Below are 22,375 nucleotides of genomic sequence, written 5' to 3' on the forward strand. Positions count from 1 at the left end.
CCCACATGCTGTGTGCTACATGCATTAATGAACTGTTTTTCTCTCCTTAATCCATCTTTTCCATGAGGAGCCCCAGCTGAAAACCTAAAATGGGTAAAGTTTTGCCTCCCCTACAGTATTTACCTCCACCTTTGGCACTGTTTGCATTTTTACAATAAGCATGCGTCACTCTCGTGTAATCTTTTTTTTTTTTTTTTTTTTAGTTTATTCAACACCCAACGTGGGGCTCAAATTCACAACGCTGAGATCAAGAGCTGCATGGCCTTCTGACTGCGCCAGCCAGGTGCCCCTCTTCTGCAGTCTTAATAACACAGTTAATGTGGATTGCCAGGTCTGGCCCAGGACTGGGATGCACAGGCATTATGGAATACGCCAGTGCTCACTGGGCACAGGCTACCAGCTCCTCCAGCGCCTGCTCACTGCGATTGCCATGGACCAGCAGCACTTCCTTGATCCGGTCCTGCTGGAAGCCCATGTCACTGAACTGTTCCCAGAGGCGCAGGAACTCCCCTGCCTGAGGAAGGGGAAGCAGAGAGAGTGCTGGGGACTCTGCCAGACCAGCCACCTCCCTGTGGAGCCCTCTCCCTGGTACCTACCGTATCTACTCCCACAAAGCTGTGGACTTCCCAAGCCAGGTAAGCCTGATCCTGGGCAGCACCCGCTGTTTTTTCCTGTACCTCAGGGTGACATAGGCCTGGACCTCCCTTCCTGTGCCCGGCCTGGCCACTGGCTCCAACCTGGCTTTACTCCCTCACTTCAGCTCATTCCTGACTCCTGGTGCTCGGGGACTGGGCAGAAAGCAGGAGGCTGCATACTGGTGCCCCGAGGATGCACCGCCTGGGGTGTCTGCCCAAGCCCCAAACCCTGCCAAAGGTTCACGCAGTGCAGCCTCGGCCTTCCTTCCTCCTCTGGCCCCAGTGCCTGAAAAGTCCCTGCTTCTCCTCCCTCCCTCTCCTCCTTGGCCTCCCTCCCAGCCCTCTGTCCTTGCCTCAGCCTCTGTGGAGAAGTGCCCAGCAGAGCCTGGGGCAACAGCACACTGTGGACAGGTCATGTATGCTGGCACTCAGAACGTACCATTGGGCCCACAGCTGCCTGCCTTCTGGGTTTCCAGGTAGGCAGCAAACTCCCTGAGCAGAGTTTATGTATCTTTGTGCCATGTGTGGCTCCTCTCTGGGTGTCTGACAGAGTGGGCATTCAATAATATTTGTGTGTTGATTTGGCTAAATAATGCAAAAGCCTTGCCTCCTGCTTCCCTCCCTACCCCTTTTCCTCCCCCTCCCCATGCTTCACCTCCCTGGGCTGTCTCCTCCCCAGGGCTCAGCAAGCAGGCCATCTCCTGAGGCCCCCAGACTCTGGATCTGGCACGGGTGTGCCCCTGCACACTAGGCTCGTGTGTGCACCCCCATCCCCCCCTCTCGTCCCCCTGGGCCCAGGCAGGTGGGCCTGCTGACCTGGCTCTCGGAGAACTGGAACATCTCCATGGCCTCCTCCACCAGCCCCTCGTCGTAGCCTTGTCGCAGCAGCCGGTCACAGGCACTAAGGTAGCTGAGAAACTGGGCCAGAAAGGGGCCCCGGTGGTGGGGGGGGCCAGTAAGAACAGTGGCAGGGGCAGCTGATGGGATACAGGAGGCGCCCTGGGGGCCTCAGCAAGGCCTGAGCTTAGACCAGGCTGACGAGTCAACCCACCACACATGATATGGCCCCAGAGACCCTGTGAGCCAGTGGTCCTCGGGGGACCCGGGGGTGGGTAGACAGCAAGTTCTTACTAACTGTCCCCAGCTGGGGGCTGTAATCCAGGAAAAGGGCCGTCAGGGTGAGCGAAGGTGTTCACAGACCCTAAGTGGGGAGGGCACCAGCCGGAAGCACGGGCGCCCCACCACCACGCGTCCCAGTCCGTTCACCCTCCCTACAGAGCGCCCACCTGTGAGAAGCAGCCTCCTCAGCACCCACACCTGGGCAGCCCCACCCTGTCCCTAGACCCATACAGCTCTGCCATCCGGGATCGCGTGAGCCCCGGTGCTGGAAAGGGGAGGAGGACGGAGGAAGATACCACAGGGCTGGAAACGTGTTGGGGTCACTCAGTGCTTAGTCACCAGGAGCTGCTTTTGCCCTCAGGACGAAGTACCGGGGCCCAAAGCCCTACCCCCTGCCCCTGTCAGCGGCCTCAGCAACCTCCTCAGCACCCCAGGCCTCTGCACCTCTGACTCCTTTGGCCAAGGCCAGCCTCACCCCTCTTCCCTGGGGAGCCTCTGCCGCGGTCTCCACTGGGGGCCTTGCCTGCCGCTCGCATAGCACTGTGCTTCCCCCGTCACAGCACGTACAACTCTGTAGTTCTCCTCTCTCTCTCAGCGAGGGAAGGGCTGTCTCTTGCTCACCACTGTGTCCCCAGCACCCAGCACGGCAGGCAGAAGGAGCGCAATAAATGTATGCTGCGTTTATAAGACGAATTAAGAATGACCTTCAAGGTGCCCAAAGCTTAGGGTGGGGATGAACCAGATATGGGAAATCCTGAGCGCCAGGCAAATCAAAGCAAGACTTAGAGTCAATGCCAAATGAAGGCTCCAGACCGTAAGAATTATGGGCAGAGGTGGAGAAGAAACAGGGAGGTTTCTGCAGAGCTTCAGAGCTGGGCAGGACGCATGGATCATACAGATGAATGTTTTTCAAACTGCTTTCGCTTCTGAGCTGTCCAAGCATCAGGAGGCGTCAACACTAATGGGAAGGTGGAGCTGCTCTGGGAGAAGTGGGGGCAGCAGCAGGGGAGCCAGAGCCCAGTGCTCCTGCCTCAGGCGCCTAGACCTTGCTCTGAGCATGTTTTGTAAACCACCCAGCGCAGCCCTCCTTGCGCAGTGGAAGATACAGGTCCACGCAGGGTGGGCAGCTTGCCCGGGGACCCAGGCCTAGGGCCTAGGTCACCTGACCTCTCGGCTTTGTCCCTCGGGTGTCCAGTGCTAGAGGAGCGGCTCTGAGCTGCCTTGAAAGTAGACAGGATTTCCAAAAGTGAAAACAAGAGCAAGTCAAGAGTGGATGGTGGCTGCTCCCTTAGCCTCTTGGTTCAAACACAGCGAAGGTTCTTGGCCTTGGTGTGGACCGTAGCTACCTGGGAGCTCTAACACAAGTACCCAGAAACCACTGATGCTTCCCGCCAGAGGCTCTGATGTAATCGGTCTCAGAGGCAGTCTGGGCACTGGGACTTTTATAGCTCTTCACGTAATTCTGGGCAGCCCAGGCTGAGAACCACTGACTCAAGGGACGGCTGACCTCAATCCACACCAGTAGACCCCATGTCAGAACCACCTTCAGATCCTTAACGTGCTAGGCCCTTGGGCACACTCCAGATCCACTGACTGGGATCCTCCAGAGTAGGTCCTGGGGACCTACACTTGCAGAGATTCTGATGCTCGGTCAGCTTTTGGGCCTATGAGACTGTCGAAGCCTCCAGGTCTGCCTCAGGCCCCAGGGTGGGTAAGGATGTCATCTTTACACCCCAGGATGGGGCCCTCAGCAGCCACTGATTAAAAACACATATTCCCCCTCCATTCTGCAAAGAGGGAAAGTGAGGTTCAAAGAGGGGCCCTGAGGTGCCTGGAGTTCCACACCTCGTCTGGGCCTGGCCTGTGGATGTTCACACATGCCACCCATGCTGTCCTGTAGGCAGCCAGTGGGGACGTCAATCCTTGTGGAAGGAAGGAATGATGGGCAGAGCTTATCTTTTGTACCGCCTTTCTCCCCGGCTCTTCTAACTGCTCTGTCTCTGTCACCTGAGGCTCGCCTTCCTGGGCCATCTGTCAATAATTTCTGGCCAAAAAAAGTTTACTATAGTGTATATGCTTTAAGGGGGGAAGGAATCTGAACCCAAAGGAGTTGCTCACTTAGTGGTGGAATGTCACAGAATAGAGGGAATAATCACTTGGTGGGGGAGGGCAGGTGGAGTCATTCAGTGGCCCTTCAGGCCCACACCGCAGGGCTTGGCACCTGACTGACCACCATGGAAGAGGGCCACCCAGAGATCCTGACCAGGCTGGTGGTCAGTGCATATCTGGAAACACAATGTTCCTGATGCAGTGGGATTCTTCCAGCCCACCCACAGGGAGGCCAGTGCCCCCTGTTGGCTCTGACTGATCTTCAGGCCCCCACAGTGATGGCCTGAAACCTCAGCCTTGACGCAGGAGCTAAAAGGACTGGGGGTCATGTCAGAGCCCCCACTGTGGCTGCGGTCCCTCACAGTCCTCCTGGCCAGCTTCTTGGCCCAGGTCCTGGCTTCCAGCATCAGATGAAGGTGGGGACAACTTTAGATCTACTCTTAAATCTCAGATCGGCCTGGGGTGCTTCACTGGAAGGTTCTCACACAGAAAATGAGAGAAAAGCACCATGCAACAAAGATTCAGAGTCAAACCTGCCTCAACCCTGGTTCTTCCGCTGATTGCTTATATGAATCTCCTTGGCCTCAGTTTCCTCATCTGCAAAGTGGGGCAGTAGTAGCAACCTTGCAGAATTGAGAAGACCTGATCAAATATTCTCAGATTGAGGGCCTGGCACAAAGAAGGTGTTCGATGAATGTCAGCAGCCGTGTTGGAAGTTTTCCTCTAGGACAAGGCATAGATTGCTGAAGCCGGAGGAGAGCAGAAGCAGGAGAGGGTGGGAGGGGCAGCCAGGTGTGTCCGCCCTCCTCCTCATCCTGGCAGCAGCACGTCCTGCTTCAGCTCCGGTCAGTCACTCTCCTTCTGTCCCTCCCTTATCCAGGAGCAGGCAGCTCTGGACCTCACGGACCCAACACATGACAGTCACCAGTGATTGTGGAGCCAGTATCCAAGCCCTCTGATGGTGACGGGGCAGAGACAGAAGAAAGGACTAAGTGCCAACCACCCTGGGACCTTTTGATACCTGCAGCTCAGCTTTCTAACCAAAAAAGCCCACACGTTCAGAAAGAAATGGGAAGTGAGATGTGACCTTCAGGTGGGGGAAGGGAGGTTCAGGCAGTGGCATTCAGTGTCACCTCCTTGCCCCTACTCATAACCCTTCCATGCCTGCCTTTTTGTTAGTGGGTCATTTATAAACTTCTCAGCCCAGCCTTCAAGGCACCCTCAGTCTGCCCTCAATCCCCCTTCTGTCCCATCTCCCGCCAGCCTGCTTCATGCACCGCGTACTCCAGCGAGACTGGTCAGATCAGGGCCTCCCGAGCCCCTCCTTACTGCCCCCACTCCTTTGCTCACACTGTTCCTCCTGCTTGGAATATCATCCCTCCTCCTTCCTTCAAATTCAGAGCTTACTCATCCTCAAAGTCCAGCTCAAGATGCAGCACCCCCACGAAGCCTTTGCTGATTATTGGAAACCCTAGTGCTCGACTAAGAATGGTCATAAAGTCTTCGCAGTCCCTTCCACCAAGAGGAGGTTTCCCCCATAGCTCCTAGCTGCATCTGGAGCCCTAGGAAGTGCCCAGTAAACACTGTGGACTAGATGGCATGGATGGATGGGTAGACCAAAAGAGGAAGAGACGGCTATGAATATGGATAAACTGCTCATTGAGGGAAGTGGCAGAGCTCTGCCATCCCTATGGTAGCCAACAGTCACATGTGGCTGTTTTAATTTAAATTAATTACAATTAAGTAAAATTAAAAATTCAGTTTCTTAGTCACACTAGCCATATTTCAACAAAAGGCCAGTGTCTACCGTATTGGACAACCCAGGTATAAAACATCTCTCTCATTGCAGAAAGTTTTGTTGGGTATCTGTGGAGAGATTATTGGCTGCCCAAAGCTCCAGCCCCCTGTGCTTGGGGTAGAGACTGGGACAGGAGTAGAATATTAAAACTCTCCATATGGGCATGGGGATTCCTGATAAACCCTTATGGAGAAAATAGCATTAGGGTCTAGAAACTTGCTCATAACCCTCAACAACGAATGCCAGGCTAAGGTTCTGCTTCTAAGAGAAGGAAGCAAAACTTTTTCAAGTTAAAGATAAAAACAACTTGGCCACTCACCTGGCTCCAGACCCAGAGCCCCCCAGCTCGGGGCCCCTCCTTCACCTACCTGGCTCAGGCTCTGCCGCCCTGTCTTCTGCAGAGCCCCGATGGCCCTATGCAGGGGGTACCCCAGGGCGACCACTGGCCCGATGAGGTCTTGCTCCTCCTGGCTCAGGGCGGACAGCAGGTCCGCAGAAGCAGGGTGTGATCCCCAGGCGCTGAGATGCTGAGGCACCCCCCCAAGAGGTGGCAGGCAGGTGTACGGGCTGAGGGACTGAAATACAGACAGGCTGGATGTGTCCGTTACCCCTGGAGGTGACACCTGGCTGGGCAGGACATTATTTCACAAGAGAACTATGATAGGTCCATCCTATTGTCTCATTTTACAGACATCAAAATTGAGGGCCGGAGAAGTTAATGACTGGGTAAGCAACACACATTTGGGACCTGAGTCCTACTCAGAATCACATTCGGGGTTCTTTACCCCACACTTTAGAGGGGGAGCAGGGGTGGATCTTCTTCCGTTTTCAGTTTGGCTGGGCTGGGGCCTGGCAGGGCATGGAGCAGGGTAGGGACTGGGCCCAGCTGTGTGCTGAGGAGCCCACGCAGGCCTTAGAGTAAGGAGGGTGGCTCGCAGGCGTTTCAATCAGTTTGGCCAGCATCCCCCCTGACCATTCCCTATAAAGAAGCACCCATCTGCCAACCCTGAGCAGATCCCCCTGTCCCCTTCTCCCCAAGGAAAGCCCAGCTGCTGCTCTGGCTCCTGGGGCAGAATGTGCATGTGCGACATGAATTGTCCACCCATCCCTATCCTTTCAGGGGTGTTCCCGTCATGAGCTTACCCTAGGGTCTGCTTTTGACCCCCAAACCGGAAAACATTCAAATCTTAGGATCCAAGTCTACTCCTGCGACCTTAAAAATGATTCTTAGCTGTTCTCTGGCTCAGTTGTCTCCTCTGCAGAACATGGGCCCATTACCCCCACAGGGTTGTTGCTAGAGTTAAATTTCATCCGGACCAGGGAAGAGCCGTCCGGGCATCAGCATCTGGCCCTGGATGTGGCGTGGCCTGTCAGTTTACAGAGCCTCTTCTCTGTGTTTGCTCTAAGCAACTGTGTGAGGAAAAGTGGCCCACTTTACAGGTAGAAAAGGGAAAGCTCAGAGCAGTTCAGTGACTTGCCGAAGGTCACACACCCGGGGGTGGGCAGAGCCAGATCTCTAGTCTGTCTTTTGGATTTATTTTCACCTGGGCCTTATTCTGTTGTATCTCCTGGCCTGACTGTAGGGCAGCTAGGGGGCAGAAAGCTGGGCCCGACTGTCACCTCTGGCTCTCAACCCTGACCCACGCCATCTGCTCCAGATCCAGGTCTGAAGGAGTTCGGTACCTGCATAATTTGGGCCTCTTAAAAAAGGCACACAATTATGAATATAAAATTAGATATAAGGCTTTGCAAGAGGCAAAGCGAGGGGTCTGAGGCGTAAGCTTCACTGGTTTCACTTCAAATTCACTTCAAATTCACTTCTGCTCCCGGTTCTTCCCCGTGCACATGATCTGTCCCGAAGCCTTCCCAGTCTGCAAGAACTGTGCCCTCTCTCAGCACATATCCCTCCCACTACTACACAGCGCTGCCTTCTCCCACATCCCCTTGGCCAACTCTCCCTCAGTGAGTGTCTCTTCCAACTGGGAGCCCAGCAGGAAATAACTGCTCAGGGAGGATCGTTTGAGCCTGAGCTCACCCGCCCTATGCGAAGCCTCGCTCTGTGGGGAGCCCTAGATTTGAGTCACATTCATTCATTCAACGGACATTCACTGAGCACCCCCTAGGGGCCAATCTGCTGCTGGGTGCCCTGGAAACAAAAATGAAGGCCTTCCAATCCCTGCCCTAAAAGAATTCATACTGCATGGGAAAAGACAGGTACTGGAAAATCACGATTCTTGTGACATGTGCCCTAATAGAAGCAAAACGGACGCAGCGGGAAACAGGGAACGGGGGCCTCTGAGCAGGGACTAGTCCAGGCCAAGGGCCACAGGAAGGACAGCACGGTACGGGGCCAGATGAGAACAGGAAAAGGCAGGGGGAAGGGGAGAGGGGGGAACGAGGGCCGCGGACCAGGCTGGGAACGCAGACTACGGGGGGCCTTGCTGCAGGGCTGCGGCCCTGGCCGAGCGGGCAGGTTCCTTACCGCGACCGTGGGCTTGTGGCTCCGCAGCGGGGGCATGGCGCCGGCCGTGGAGGGCCGCGGGGGCGGCGCGGGGGCGCTGGCGAGCGGGGGCGCGGGGCCGGCGGGCGGCACGGGGCCCGGACCCGGCGCGGGGCTGGGGCAGAGGCTCAGCGCCCGGTGGCGGATGCGGTGCAGGAGGGCGCGGGGGCGGGCGGCCAGCCGGCCCTCGGAGAGCCGCCGCCGCGCCCCGGCCAGCTCCGACCTCACGCCGCGCAGCAAGTCCAGCGAGCACCGGGGGTGGCCGGGGCCGGGGCTCGCAGGGGAGCTGGACAGGGGGCTGCGGGGACCTGGCTCTTCCTCGTCGGCAGAGGCGGCTTCTTCTTCCCCGTCGTGGGCCTCTCCCTGGTTCTCTTCCTCGTCCTCCTCCTCGTCCTCCTCCTCTTTCTGCGCCTCCTGGTCAAGCCGCTGCTGGGGTCCGGCCTCAGGGCCCGTGTCTGCAGCAGGTGCGGACACTAGCTCGCGTTCCGGGCTGACCAGCAGGAGCCAGGCGGGAGGGGCCGATGCCTTTCCCGTAGCGTCGCACTGGACCGGGCAGGGCCCCCGGACTACAGCCTCCACCCAGAAGAGTGCTCTCCTCTCCAGGCCGAAGTCGTGCTGCGAGGAGAAGGCGACATGAGGTTCTCAGGCCCCAACCAGGGCCAAGGGGCGCACCCCTACCCCGTGGCCTCCAGGGAACCTGTTCAGCCAAAAACTTGCCAGGCCTGGGCAGTTTCTGAACTCCAGGCCTCCATCACCACCCACCCTCAGCCCCAGTTTTAGCTAGCGCTGGGGTCGATGGACATCAGTAACAGCCGAATGGTTAACTCTGCCTAGAGGACATAATGAGGAATAGGTTAGTAGAATGAAATGTAGTGAAATCCAATATCTAAGTTCCCTTGCCATTCAGTATGTAATTGAACAATAGCAGTTTTAAACGTCTCCAATAAACCTTATTCTTAGCAAAGAAACTTTCACTTGAGCCAGCACCATTTGCCAGTGAGCACTCAGCCCTGGAGGCCCACGGAGGCACACAAACCTCCCTATGGAATACGACCTGCCCCCCTTCCCCTTTGATGCCATCAGAGGTTACACTGAGGCCCGGAAAGGTAAAAATCACTAACCTCTGTTAAACTCTACTTAGTACGTTCTAGTGTTATTTCTAGTTCCAGATTATGAAAATGAGGCCAGAATCTTTAATTTGCTGGAGGTCAGATTGGTGTTGAGCGGCTTGAGCTGGGATTCCTCTGTCCACCTGACACTCGACTCCACATCAGGCCACCTGAAAAAGCAGTCTGGAGTTCACATAAATAATCTAACTTGAGAGTTTAGAAATGAGTCAAAAATAAAATGTTCATCTGCTGCCTAGCTTTAAAAATAAGAACCAGAAATACAAAACTCCGTTAAAAAAATGTCAAATTGTTTAAAAGGCAATTTCAATGCTCTGTGATGGCCAGAGAAGGAAGAACAAAGCTGAGGGAAGTGGTATTTGTGAGGGGAAGGAGAGGCAGAAAGATCCTTGGACACTCAGATCACAGGCACTGTCCCCTCTCCTGACATGACCCTAGGTTAGGGAGAGGAGCATAACTTGGCTGTTCCAGCATGGCTCCCTGACTGAGGTCAGGGACTGTCTTATTCCTCTCTGCGTCCTCAGGGCCCAGGCAGGACTGGCACCAGGTGGAAGTTTGTAAGTATGTGCAGAATAAATGGTTGAATGAAGAGATTGGAGCAAAACAGGCAGGTTGTGAAGGACAGAAGAGGGAAAAAGACCATGTGAGGGGTGATGAGGCAGACGTGGAGAGAAAGAGACTGAGGAGGGTTAGAGATAGCTGGCGGGACTCAGGGGATGAAAAGACACCAGTACCCAACAAATACCAACAGTTACGATTTACGGAACTAAGCAAGATGATTCTAAAGTTCGTATGAAAAGCAAACAAATCAGAACAGCCAGAAAAACTCTGGGCACAAAAAGATAAATAGGGGGGACTGGCCCTACTAGCTGGTAAAATATATTAGAAAATGTCAATAATTAAAACTATGCTTTGGCATAGATGCAGGGATAGAATAGGAAGTCCAGAAATAGACTTTAATATCTATGGGGCTTTAGTAAATAATAAAGGTGGCATCTCAAGCAATGGGGAAAAGAGGGACTAGCCAATAATTGGTGTTAGCTAGCTGGAAGAAAAGAAAGTTGATCTATTCTCATGTTACACAAGGATGAATTCCAAAAGGATCAAAAATTCAAATGTATGATATGAAACCATAAAAGTACCAGGAAAAAAACCGAAGAGACATGCTTTATAACCTCAAGTGGGGAAAGCCTTTCCAGAAGCCATAAACGTACAGATACACACATGTGCAAAATCTGCATGGCAAGTACACCACAAGAAGCAAGGTCAAAGACAAAGAACAAACTGGGGGGACAACAGCACTCACATCAGAGACAAAGGGCTAAATTTACTAATATAGAAAGTGCTAGAACTAGACTGGAAAAAGGCCAATAGTTCAACGGGAACATGAGCAAAAGATATGTACAGTCCACAGAAGAGAGCCATACGGACGGTTTCTAAACACAGGAAGAGCTGCTCGACGTCACTCATGATAAGAGAAAGGCAAATCGAGACTACCCTGAGATCCCATCCGCCTACCCCTCGGCAAAATCCGAAGTCTTCGGACACTGTTGGAGGGTGGGGAGGGTGAGGCCTCTTGGAGAGTGCTGGCTGCGATGGAAATCAGTATGAGCCCTACTGAGGGCAATTTGGAAAAACACTGAAACAAATTCAAAGGACATCTGCATATCGTCATTCCCTGCAGCATTGTTCGTCGTGGCGAAAGACTGGGAAGAACCCAAGTGTCCATCAAGAGGGCACCCATTCAAGAAAATACGATATACCCATGTAATGCAATGCTACACAGTGATGAAGCTTTTTATGTACCAATATAGAAAGATCTAAAATACATTAGGTAAAAAAGTCAGGAAGAACAGTGTATACAAAATGCTACCTTTGGGGTAAAAGGGGAGGAAATAGCTGTACTTGCTTGTCTCTACACACATGAGCACCCCTGGAAGAATACAAAGAAAATGAGGAACAGATATCCCCAGCAAGGGGGTGGAGCTGGGGAACTAGGTAGATGGGAAGGTGTCAGTGGGAGGCTGTCTGCTCTCCCAAGGCCTTCAAGCTGCCTGTGGGCCACACTGACCACCCCCCTTGCTTTTGTAGATTAAGTGTTATTGGCTACAGCCCTACCCACCCACACCTTTCCAGAACTATGGCTTTTCCCTACAGCAACAGAATTGAGTAATTGCCAGTTTTTACCATCTGGTCTCCTACAGGAAATGTTTGCCAATCTCTGCTCTATACCATTTCATAAGCCTTTTTTTTTTTTCATTTTTAAACTACGTGAATGTATTTTTTCTCTAAAAATATTTTGTTGTTAGGCCAATTCACTATTAAAGGGAAACTATGAAACAATAAAACACAGACTTGCCAAGGCTTTAAGTGTGGAAGGAAGGGTGAAGGCAGCAGGGTGGATAGGGTGGATATGGGCTTTGGGGTCTGACAGACACGTGTTGGAAAGCTGGCTGTGTCCCTCACAAGTGTATCGGTTGGGCAGGAGCTTTGGTTTCCTGTGCCATGGGGTAGGAACACACGCCTGCTAGAAGGGTTATCGATAAATATGAGAGAGAAGAGTGAACGTACACAGAGCACCTACGCACAGGCCGAGTGCACAGCAGGTGCTCACTTATGGTAGCTGTGGTTAGTACTTTTTCCCTTTACACCACCGTAGGTTCACCTGGTAATCTAGCCACTATCTAGAACGTCGTTGTTATGGGAGAATGTATGCCAAGTTCCAAACACTGGGAATACAGCCCGATGAGCTCAAGAGGACCTACCAGGAGAGGCTGCAAAGCATACTTGGAATCTCATGCTTCTCTGTCTGTTAGACTGGCCCTGCAGTGAAAGAAATGGAGGCCCAGGCAGGGAAACAGGCTCCAGGGAGTACAGACACCCTCGCTGAGAGTAGGGGGCGGAGCCCAGCTCAGCACCGGGGCCAGGACACCAGACATGCACTCGGCAGAAAGGTGCCCAGTTCTGCTTCTAAGAGAAGTAACTTTCAGGATAGCCTCTTCCAGGCTTGGCCTGAGCTCAGCAGGGAGGGAGAAGCTGTGGTAATCCACCTCCACTGGAGCTTAGTCGGGCGAATCCCTCTTCCCAACGACACGGGCCCACAGCTCAGGCTGCCTGGGAAAAGTGAGAGCTCCTGCCCCACAGAGTATGGGCCCTTGGACTCTGCGCTCTGAGTTTTCCAGAACTTATTTCCCCTCTGGAGACCTTGGTCCTAAGGGTCTGCAGATAAAGCAAAATGGCACGGAGTCTCCTGCTCCTGGGCCCCCAAGACACTCAAGCCCCTAAAGCCCCTTCCTCCTTCGTGGATTGTACTTTCTGCACCTGACTTCCTGCAACCCGGTTTTCTGCCTTGGAACATTACCCGTCCAGGGTCTCATGCTCCAATCCCGCTCTTAGCTAATATGCAACGATTCGGAGTTAAGACCTGGGTTTTAGTCTTGCCATTGCCGCTAACTTTGGACAAATCATTTCCCTCCTCTGGACTTCAGGTTCCTCGTGTGCAAAGTGAGTGAGGGCCGCCCTAGATCCTCAGAATTTTTTACAAAGTACCCTGCAGACAGTAGAGAAGGAGCACACGAGAGCCTGAGAGGCCCGACACCAGTTTTTTGCAACCTTGTTCTTTCATTTTTAAAAATTCATGTGAATTTTGCATCCTATCTCATGATCTGTGTTATAACAGATATGCAATAGGTTTCCCCCTAAACCTTCAAGTAAACTTGACTCTCCTGGAATTTAACTAATCACGTTTATCTTGAGGGTGTGCGACACCACCGCATACACTGGGTGCGTATGTATGTGAGCTGTGGGGCATGGGGTGTCTCAAGGGCGCCTGCAGGGCACATGTGTAAGCCCTTCCAATGTGTCCCATGTAACTGTGTTTTAACAGAGGATTCTGGAGATAGTGTCTTAGTTCACAGGAGTGATTCTAAATGGTAGAATTTTAGACATGGCAGCAGGCTGACAGGGAAAAGATGAATTGGAGTATCCTTGCAATGACTCTTAGCCACTTCCTATAGGCAGCTTCCTGTTATCCTAAGCTTAAATAAGACCCACCAAATAATCCCCATCACGAGGCCATCAGCCTTTTTCATAAGACACCTTTTCCCCTTGGGTTATTTCCAAAACTTTCTAGAATATGCCAGAGATGGACTTGCTGCCATGTATGTATGTATGTATGTATGTATGTAGGCTCCATGCTTGGGGCTTGAACTCACAGCCCTGAAATCGACACCTGAGCTGAGCTCAAGAGTCGGACACTTAACCCACTGGACCACCCAGGCACCCTGGCCTTGCTGCCCTTTAAAATCAAGGAACAAGGCCCGTGAGTCTCAGTATTAGATCTACAGACCCAGAGACGAGATAGACGGACAGAGATACACTTACCATAGAACCCAGCAGAAGCTCCCTGCAGTCTGAGACGCTGAGCTCTGGCCCAGGAAAGGGCTCTGTGCCTATCACAAAGCCATTGGGCACCTTGAAGGGGACGCCATCAAGGGCATTCATTCTGTCAGAGGAGTGTGGAGATGGCTGAGCAGGGCTGGGGCAGGCGGCCTGGTGGCAGGCAGGGAGCGTAGTCCTGAGGACCAGGCTTGGTCTCAGACGGCCTCACCACTCCTGTGTGCTGGCTTAGCTGAGCCCCACACAGCCAGGAAAGAAAAGGTGAAGTGGCTGGTGCTGCAGAGGGAGGAGATAAAGTGAGAGCAATCAAACTGACAGGAATTGGCTATTTCATGTTTAAGTTTTGTTCTAGACCATTGTTTCCCGAAATGTGGCCTACAAAACTGGTTCTAAAGTATGTCATCAAAAGAGTTTCCAGCCAAACAAGTAAAGAAAAAAAAATGTCAAATTACACACATCTTCCAGAAAAGAAATATTTCCTGACTCATCTTGATTTCAGCACCACCTTAATACCAAATCTGATAAAATTAAAGGCCAATCTCTCATGAACATACCAACAAAAATCTCAACAAAAATAATTATGGATAGAAAAACGCAACACTGCTGGCTTGAGGGTTGAGTTTATTTCAGGAATGAGAGACTGGCTTAACATTCCAAAATCAATCAGTGGGAATAAAGATAAATGTCAATAGAATAAAAGTGAAAAATTATATGATTACTTTTGCAGATGCAGATAAAGCACTGGATAAAATCAATACCCACTCATGACTTTAAGAAAAAACAGTTCGCAACTTAGGAAGAGAAAGGAATTTCCTTAACTTAATCAAGAATATCACTAAAATATCCGAAGCAAACATCCCACTTAATGGTAAAATCCTGAAAGATATCTTCAAGACTAGAATTGAGGCAAGGATGTCCCCGTCATCTCTTCTGTTCAATGTTGTACTGGACGTACTAGCCTGTGTAAAAAGAGAAGGAAAAAAATAAAAACATAAGGATTGGAAAGAAAGAAATAAAGCTACCATTATTTGTAGATGACATATGTAGAAAATCCAAAGGAATCTATGAGTCAAACTCTTAGAGTTAGTAAGTTGATTTAGCAAGGTCATTGGATGCAAGATCGGTATATAAGAATCAACTATATCTCTATATAGAAACAACAGACTATGTAAATGTTGTCTGTTAAAAATGTCATTAAAGAATGAAATTTTAAATAAGATACCATTTCATATTACCAATCAATGACCTAGGACTTGACCTGACATAAGATGTATAAAAACTCTACAAACTATAAAATATGTTATTTAATGGAGGAACATGCCATGTTCATGGGTTGTTAAGACCCAATGTTGTAAAGATACAATTCTCCCTGAATCGATTTATAGATCCCATGTATCAAGATTCCATCATGTTTTTGGGGGTAAATTGACAAACTAACTCTAAAATTTAAATGAAATGCAAAGGACCAAGAAAAGCCAAGGTAATCTTAAAGCACAAGCAACACAGTTGGAAGATTTATACTATCAGATAGCAACACTTATTTTAAAGTTACAGGGATTCAGTGTGGCACTAACATGAGGACTTTAAAAAGTCCAGTAAAACAGAAAAGAAAGTCCAGAAACAGATGCATACATAGACGGATCCTTGACTTATGACAAAATCGGCTCTGCAGAGCATAAGGAAAATAAAGGTCTTTTCAGTAAACACTGAAAGATAACTACCTAGAAAAACAAAAATCCTGACCCCTACTTCACATCATCCACACAGATCAATTCCAGGTAGACTGTGGACTGAAATGTGAAAGGTAAAATAAAGCTTGAAGATAAGACAGGAGAATATATTCATGGCTTTAGAATAGGTAAACATTTCTGAGACAGGGTGCAGAAAAGACTAACCATAAAGGGAAACACGGACAAACTGGGTTACACTGAAGAACTTCCATTCATCAGAAGATGTCAGTAAGAGAGTAAAAGAACAATGAAACAAAACAAAACACACACACAAACAAACAACAAAAGACATAAACCAGATGGGAGAAGATATTTGTAGCACATATCTGACCAAGGATTCATACCCGATACATACAAAGCACTACAAAGCAATGAAAAAAAAAGACCTAGTGCAAAAATAGACAAGAGACGTTAGGAGGCACATCATGAAAGAGGATATCCAAATAAACCTGAAGTTGTTTAACCTCGGCCACCGGGGAAATACAAAACCAAACAACGAGATACCAACACATACACGCAAATGGTTAAAATAAAAAAGCCCGACAATATTAAGGATTGATGAGGATGTGGACATCTGGAACTCTCCTGCACTGTTGGTGAGAAAGTCAATTAGCATTAGTATCTACTACTAAAGCTGAAATCTAAGAATTAAAAATTAATTCACACATAGCTTCCGGGCCTTTTGGCTAAGATCAAGTATGTATCTGCTAGTTTAATAATATTCACAACAACCAGGGATTTTATTTGTTAATGTATTCTAAACCAGATTAAATAAAGATTCTGACCACAGTCTGGCATTTTGCAAACAATCAGGATTTATCAGGGAGCCCCACCAGGGAGTATCTCTGGCTTAATACAATGTCATCCCTACCAGGATGTTGCAAAGCCCTGTTGAGAGGGGTCACTGGGGTCATCCCCATGACCACAGGGGAACATCATGTGAAGAGGCAGAGTAAGTAATCTGAGTGCAGAGAGGTCAAATGAGGCCAGATGGGCAAATCCTTTAATTCCCTCATCACTGTCTGCCCACTCTTGTCTGTGTCTTACTGTACGTAAGACTGAAGAGGCTTCTCCATCCCATGCCAGGAGATGGTTTCCCAGCACACTGGGAGCGGCTCTTTATGCCACAGGATCAGACAAGTCCCAGTGTGACCAGTAAGTTATCCACCCCATCAGCCTGTTCCAACAGGGGACCTCTGAAGCATAGGGAGTTGTAGGGGACACAGGAAGGTTAGCAAGTTTCGGCATTCTCAGATTCACATTTTCAGCTATCAGTAGAATTCTGAGCTACGGGGGGAGGACCAGTGTTGTTGAGACCCACGTGTGAACTGCCTGTCCACTGAGCTGGTACAGGCCACCCTCCTCCTCCCTTACCTCTGACCCAGCATCTGCATCCTAATAGATACGCCCTACTCAGCTCTACACTTGTTTCTGGAGTACTTGAAGAGTTTGAGGATTCTGGAAACACCTCTCTTTAGAATAGCAAGGGCTACAGTGTAAGACGTGATCTAGTTAGAACATACACTAAAACGACAGTCGTCTCTGCTAAACAGAAAACGAGGCTCAGATCATGACGTGATGGAATCCTTCAAAGGAAATAAAGTATTCTAGGCCTCACGGGGGTTGGGGAAGCTTCAGCAAGGATGGGACCCTGACCTGGACCCTGAGGTTCAGGGAATGGCCTGTGCAGGAAAAAGAGCAGAGAGCCTAACTGCAGCTTGAGCCAGGGAGCAGAGGCGGGACAGAGTGAGGGGAGACCAGCTGCATGACTCAAGCAGATAGTTTGCGCTGGGAAGCAGCGGGCAGTAAGACGGAAGGGGTAGGTGGGGGTAGAGCTGCGGAGGGCCCTGAATACTGACTCCATTCAGTAGATGCTGGAGGACGCCCTGAAGGACCTGAAGGCGCGGGCTGAGGGTGGGGGAGTAGGGATATTGGCAAAGCCAGTCTGCGCACGCTGCTAGGACCTCTCCATGGGTCTGTGCCCGTTTGGCTGCATCAGAGCCGAGGGGTGAGAGGCAGGCAAGTGGGGGTTGTGGGAACTGGTCTACGTGGAGCTCAGGCTCTGACATTAGTACTGTTTTTAAAAGATCTCCACTGTAGTCTGAATGACTTCATCCTTGTCCGTAGTGTCCATAATCTATGTGCCAGCGACTCACATACTAAATTCTCCAGGTCTTCTCTGAGATCAAACTCATGAACACAACTGCCTGCAAGGCATCTCTCCCAAGACTGTCTCAAGGGTGCCTCAGACTCGACATACCCAAAGTGAACCCCTGAGCTTCCCCTCCCCCAAACCGTTCCTCCCCCAGGATTCCTTGTCTCAGGGATGTCTAAGGTATACAAACTGAGGACTCGCGCCCGACACTTTCTTCTCTTTCGCCACTGCCCATCTCAAATCCCTGCCACATTCTCTCTCTTAGATCTCTGGAATCCAGCCATTTCATGCTACCTCCACCACTAATATGGGAGTCCAAGCCCCCCTTATCTCTTACTTGGACAACTGGTGTCCATGTATCCTCTTACGCCCTAATATTATTATTGTTTCATATACTGGGACAAAAGCAATCATTTCAAAACAGCAAACTAAGCCAGTTTCTTGCTTAAAAGCCTCTAATGGTTCCAGCTGCTCTCGGAATAAAAACCAAACTCCTGACAAGGGCTTCCAAAGCCTTGCAGTGTCCGGCCCCTACTACCTGCCCTCCTGTCTTACTCTACCACGATGATACGAGTCTTCAATTGCCTTGGTCTCTTGGCCCAACACAGGCCCTTTGCATATGCTATTCCAAATTTTTGCTACCTTCTTCTTCCTTGTCTCTTCTGCACTAGTTTATGAAGCTTTATTCTTCACAGCTCAGCTGAAACATTATTTCCTCAAAAAAGCTTTTCCTGATCTGACCCCCAAACTTGGATAGATCTACCCAGTACAGTGGCTTTTAAGATTTCTTTTTTATTGTGACCCATAATATGAAATACATTTGACTTTGTGACGGAACATAGACATACGTAAGCTGAATAACAATTCTTACCCCTACTATATGATACATATTTTCTATTTCACCTAAATTCATTACAGAACTCAATTTGAAGAAAAAAAAAAAGGCCTAATCTTACAGAACCATACCTTTCCTTCAAAGCACTCAGCACATTTTTTTATGATTGTTGGATCAATTAACTGGATATTAATCTATCCCCCTCAAAACCTGTATTAGGGAGTATTTGGTATTTTGCTCACCATTATAGCCCTCGTACTTAGGAAATTAATCTGAGCCTTAACAGGCATTTGATAAATATTTGAACAATAGAAACAGAAATCATGACTAACCACTTTTTCTTTGTAGTACATATCACAATCATAACTCATTGTCTGTATAATTAAGCTTCTCTACTCAGATTCTAACTCCAGGAGAGCAGGAATCATGTCTTTTTTGCGCTTTTTTATGTCTCCAGCATTTAATATCGTCCTGGTGAATGGTAAAAACAATTTCCCAGGAACACAGTTCAAGTCCTGGTATCCGTATCCCGGCCAGCATTGAGTTACTGAAGTTGACAGGTGCCTACTGCCCTGCACAGTTATGCATTCTAGCACCAACTGCCTCAAAGACTGACCCTTGCTTCAGAGACTATGAGGAACTCAGTTTATTCCAACGGGCAAATGGAACCTACACTGGAAACAAATTCTTCATAGATAGCCAGATGTGCTAAGTCAGAACTACTGTATGGGCACACACAAAATTTGTTTACAGTTAGGGGTGCCTGGCTGGCTCAGTCAGGAGAGCACACGACTCTTGTTGATCTCGGGGGCATGCATTTGAGCCCCACATTGGTGTAGTGATTACTCAAAAAGTTAACAGTTAATTATACAGGAATAGCTTATTGGTTGTAAGCATTAAAAGAAAAAAAAAAGATTTAGTTGGAAATGCCTCATGTAATCTCTAGTCCCTAAAATGTATCACTGCTTATACTTCATAGCACTCCCATTCCTTCTATATATTCTATATTATTATTTGAATGGAACAAGACATACTTTGTACTTACCTTGTGATTCCCAGGATAGCTTCCCTGTGGACAAAACATGTAGAAGTAAATTGCTACAACGGAGGATATAATCCCAGCTAAGCTGCTTGATACACCCTTGCACCAATCACGTGGACACAGGAACATGAATGGGTTTAGAGTGATTACGTTCCTTGGCTTGTAGCAAATCCTTTGATGTCATAAACTCAGCCACTTGGGCTGAACATTCTTAGTACCTAACATGTAACTAATCTCTTTATTTCATTTTCTAATGTTCCTTGTACTTCTTAAATGCTTTTTGTACCTCACAATCCAGGGTCTCCTCTACTGGGAAATAGGACGAACAATATTCTTATACACAGGACATGACGAATCAACACATTTCTTGTTAATCTTTGAATTTATTTCTCTATTTTCATTGATTTATGTTCAATATAAAAAGAATACAGGTATAAAAAAGACATGACTTAGAAAAGGTCTGCTGGCTCAATAGGACCGTATTCCTAGTTCTGACTAAAGAGCATAAAAACCAACTAACAAGAACCAGCAAGAACAATGGCCACCCCCATCATGCGGACTGTGGTGTATAAATACCTTTTCCACTGAACAGGAACCAGGGGTCACTGGAGAAATGACTGCTTCCTGGTTTAGGATAGGAAATGGCCAAGACAAACTTGGAACAGAATATGGAATTGAGTGGGAACTCAGGAACCGAGTTAAAGGGGCTCCCACTGACCAAAGAAAGGTGAGGCAATTGATGAAGAAAATAGTAACAATGGTTTGGAAGACAAATATGTTGAGATCTGAGTCCATGATGATACTTAAAATTCACTGGTCACCTTTGGAGGATGCTAGGGGACCAGCTCATTACTTTGAAAACTAGTAAAAAAAGGAAAGACTTACTTGCCTTTCCTAAACAAATGGTACCCTAGGGTAACCAAATGGTTGATGACGGGATGTTTCTCTTTTTAGAAGTATTCCAGCTGGGGCCTGGGCGGCTCAGTTGGTTAAGCGTCTGCCTTCAGATCAGGTCATGATCCCGGAGTCCTGGGATGGAGCCCCACATCGTGCTCCCTGCTCGGCAGGGAGCCTGCTTCTCCCTCTGCCTGCCGCTCCCCCTGCTGGTGCACGTGCTGACAAATAAGTAAATAAAATCTTTAAAAAAAAAGAATATTTCATAGGGCCTATGAAATACTCTTGTCAGAAAATTCCAATCCATATGTGGTTAAGAAATGTGTGCACTCGAGGGGTGCCTGGGTGGCATAGCGGTTGGGCGTCTGCCTTCAGCTCAGGGCGTGATCCCGGCGTTGTGGGATCGAGCCCCACATCAGGCTCCTCCGCTGGGAGCCTGCTTCTTCCTCTCCCTGCTTGTGTTCCCTCTCTCGCTGGCTGTCTCTATCTCTGTCAAATAAATAAAAAAAAAAAAAAAAAGAAAAAAAAGAAATGTGTGCACTCGGGGCGCCTGGGTGGCACAGCGGTTAAGCGTCTGCCTTCGGCTCAGGGCGTGATCCTGGCGTTATGGGATCGAGCCCCACATCGGGCTCCTCTGCTATGAGCCTGCTTCTTCCTCTCCCATTCCCCCTGCATGTGTTCCCTCTCTCGCTGGCTGTCTCTATCTCTGTCGAATGAATAAATAAAATCTTAAAAAAAAAAAGAAAAAAAAGAAATGTGTGCACTCTTGAGGAGTGCTGTCTGATAGAAACATGGGATCCATATATGTAATTGTGTAGCTCAATTCAAACTCAATTTCAATTCAAACTCTCAATTTCAAGTGCCCAATAGACATACAGGTCTACCCTATTGGACAATACAGCCCTAACCACTAAATTACAGGAAATATGGAAACAGAGGAACATGCTGCCACAAGGATGCAATTAGTAAAATCCAGACTGGAAACTCTTCAGGAAAAAATGACCCAATTTCTTCGAGAAAAAATTGCAAGAGAGAGACAGTACAAGAGTACACAGGAAGAAGTAAGGAAGACCTATGGATCATCAGACAGTTAAGAGACGTCACCAACCAGTAACAACATATGGATTGCATCTAGATCTTAATTTAAACAAAGTGCAAACCACACATTTATGAGATAAGGAGATCTGAATACTTACTGGGTATTTGATGATATTAAGAAGTCATTTCCTCCAGCGCAATAATGGCACTATGGTTAAGTTTTTAAAATATCTTTTAGAGCTACGGATACTAAATACTTATGAATATAATGTCTGGGATTTGCTTCAAAATAATCTAGAGGGGTGGGGATGTAGCTAAAACAAGATTGGCTATAAGTTGACTGTTATTTGAAGCGAGATGATGGGAAAAAATTATACTGTTCTCTTTACTATTGAATGTTGGAAAATTTCCACAATAAATTAGAAAAGACTGTGGTTAAAGATTACAATGACACTGTCCATATTCTCAGTAGTACAATTTGTTAAAGACACTATGTCTTTCTTTCTAAACCCACAAAGTACCAGTAGCTACCGCTACCACCACCACCACCACCACCACACAAGGCAATAAACCAGGAAAAACTTAACAAAACAAAACCAAACAAACGACAAAAATGTTTACTTTATTAAAATTTTGCAGAAGCTGAATGAGGAAAGACGGAATGGTTTTTTCCACCTGGGGTTAAATGCCCCTTGGGTTCTGCCGAGTTTTCCTGAAATCTCTGCTTCACACTCGTGCTCCCATCAATGCAGATGTCTTAGTGACAAGGCTGCCTGGACACTGAACACATCATACAATTCATCTTCTATTTCTACTCTTCGCATCTCATCAGAGAGCAAATGGTGGAGATTCGTAACAAAAGGACACACAGGTCTATGGGGTTATGTGAGGCCAATCGCATTAGATTTAAGGTTTATGAGCTTAGGCGTACGCTTTGGAGTGCTGGCTCCCATGCCCTACCTGATAACTCTGAAATGCAGAGTATATAAATTTAA

General features: G+C 48.7%; 1 protein-coding gene across 2 annotated transcripts; it reads right to left on the bottom strand.

Annotated features, from left to right (window-relative positions):
* Positions 1–176: 176 nt before the first annotated feature.
* On the bottom strand, positions 177–20,443 carry UBAP1L (ubiquitin associated protein 1 like). Of its 2 annotated transcripts, none has more exons than XM_057303730.1 (6): positions 20,334–20,443; positions 13,672–14,645; positions 8,144–8,776; positions 6,030–6,236; positions 1,452–1,553; positions 177–514 (listed from the first exon to the last, which is right to left on the bottom strand). In XM_057303730.1, the coding sequence occupies exons 2-6, from the start codon at positions 13,789–13,791 to the stop codon at positions 380–382; spliced, it is 1,197 nt and encodes a 398-aa protein (XP_057159713.1). In that variant the 5' UTR covers positions 13,792–14,645; positions 20,334–20,443; the 3' UTR covers positions 177–379. The 2 variants fall into 2 exon arrangements, with proteins under 2 accessions (XP_057159713.1, XP_057159714.1); XM_057303731.1 differs by lacking the exon at positions 20,334–20,443 and adding an exon at positions 19,452–20,318.
* Between the last annotated feature and the right edge of the window lie 1,932 nt (positions 20,444–22,375).

The sequence above is a fragment of the Ursus arctos genome, unplaced genomic scaffold (genome assembly GCF_023065955.2).
Source record: "Ursus arctos isolate Adak ecotype North America unplaced genomic scaffold, UrsArc2.0 scaffold_28, whole genome shotgun sequence".
NCBI classification, from domain to species: Eukaryota; Metazoa; Chordata; class Mammalia; order Carnivora; family Ursidae; genus Ursus; species Ursus arctos.

Excerpts from the sequence above, each read along its gene's own strand:
- UBAP1L (XM_057303730.1), bottom strand. The coding sequence starts at position 13,791 with ATGAATGCCCTTGATGGCGTCCCCTTCAAGGTGCCCAATGGCTTTGTG. Across the intron at positions 6,237-8,143 it reads GCCACAAGCCCACGGTCGCG|TCCCTCAGCCCGTACACCTG; the intron begins GTAAGGAACCTG and ends TCTGTATTTCAG. Across the intron at positions 1,554-6,029 it reads GGCGGCAGAGCCTGAGCCAG|TTTCTCAGCTACCTTAGTGC; the intron begins GTAGGTGAAGGA and ends TTTCTGGCCCAG.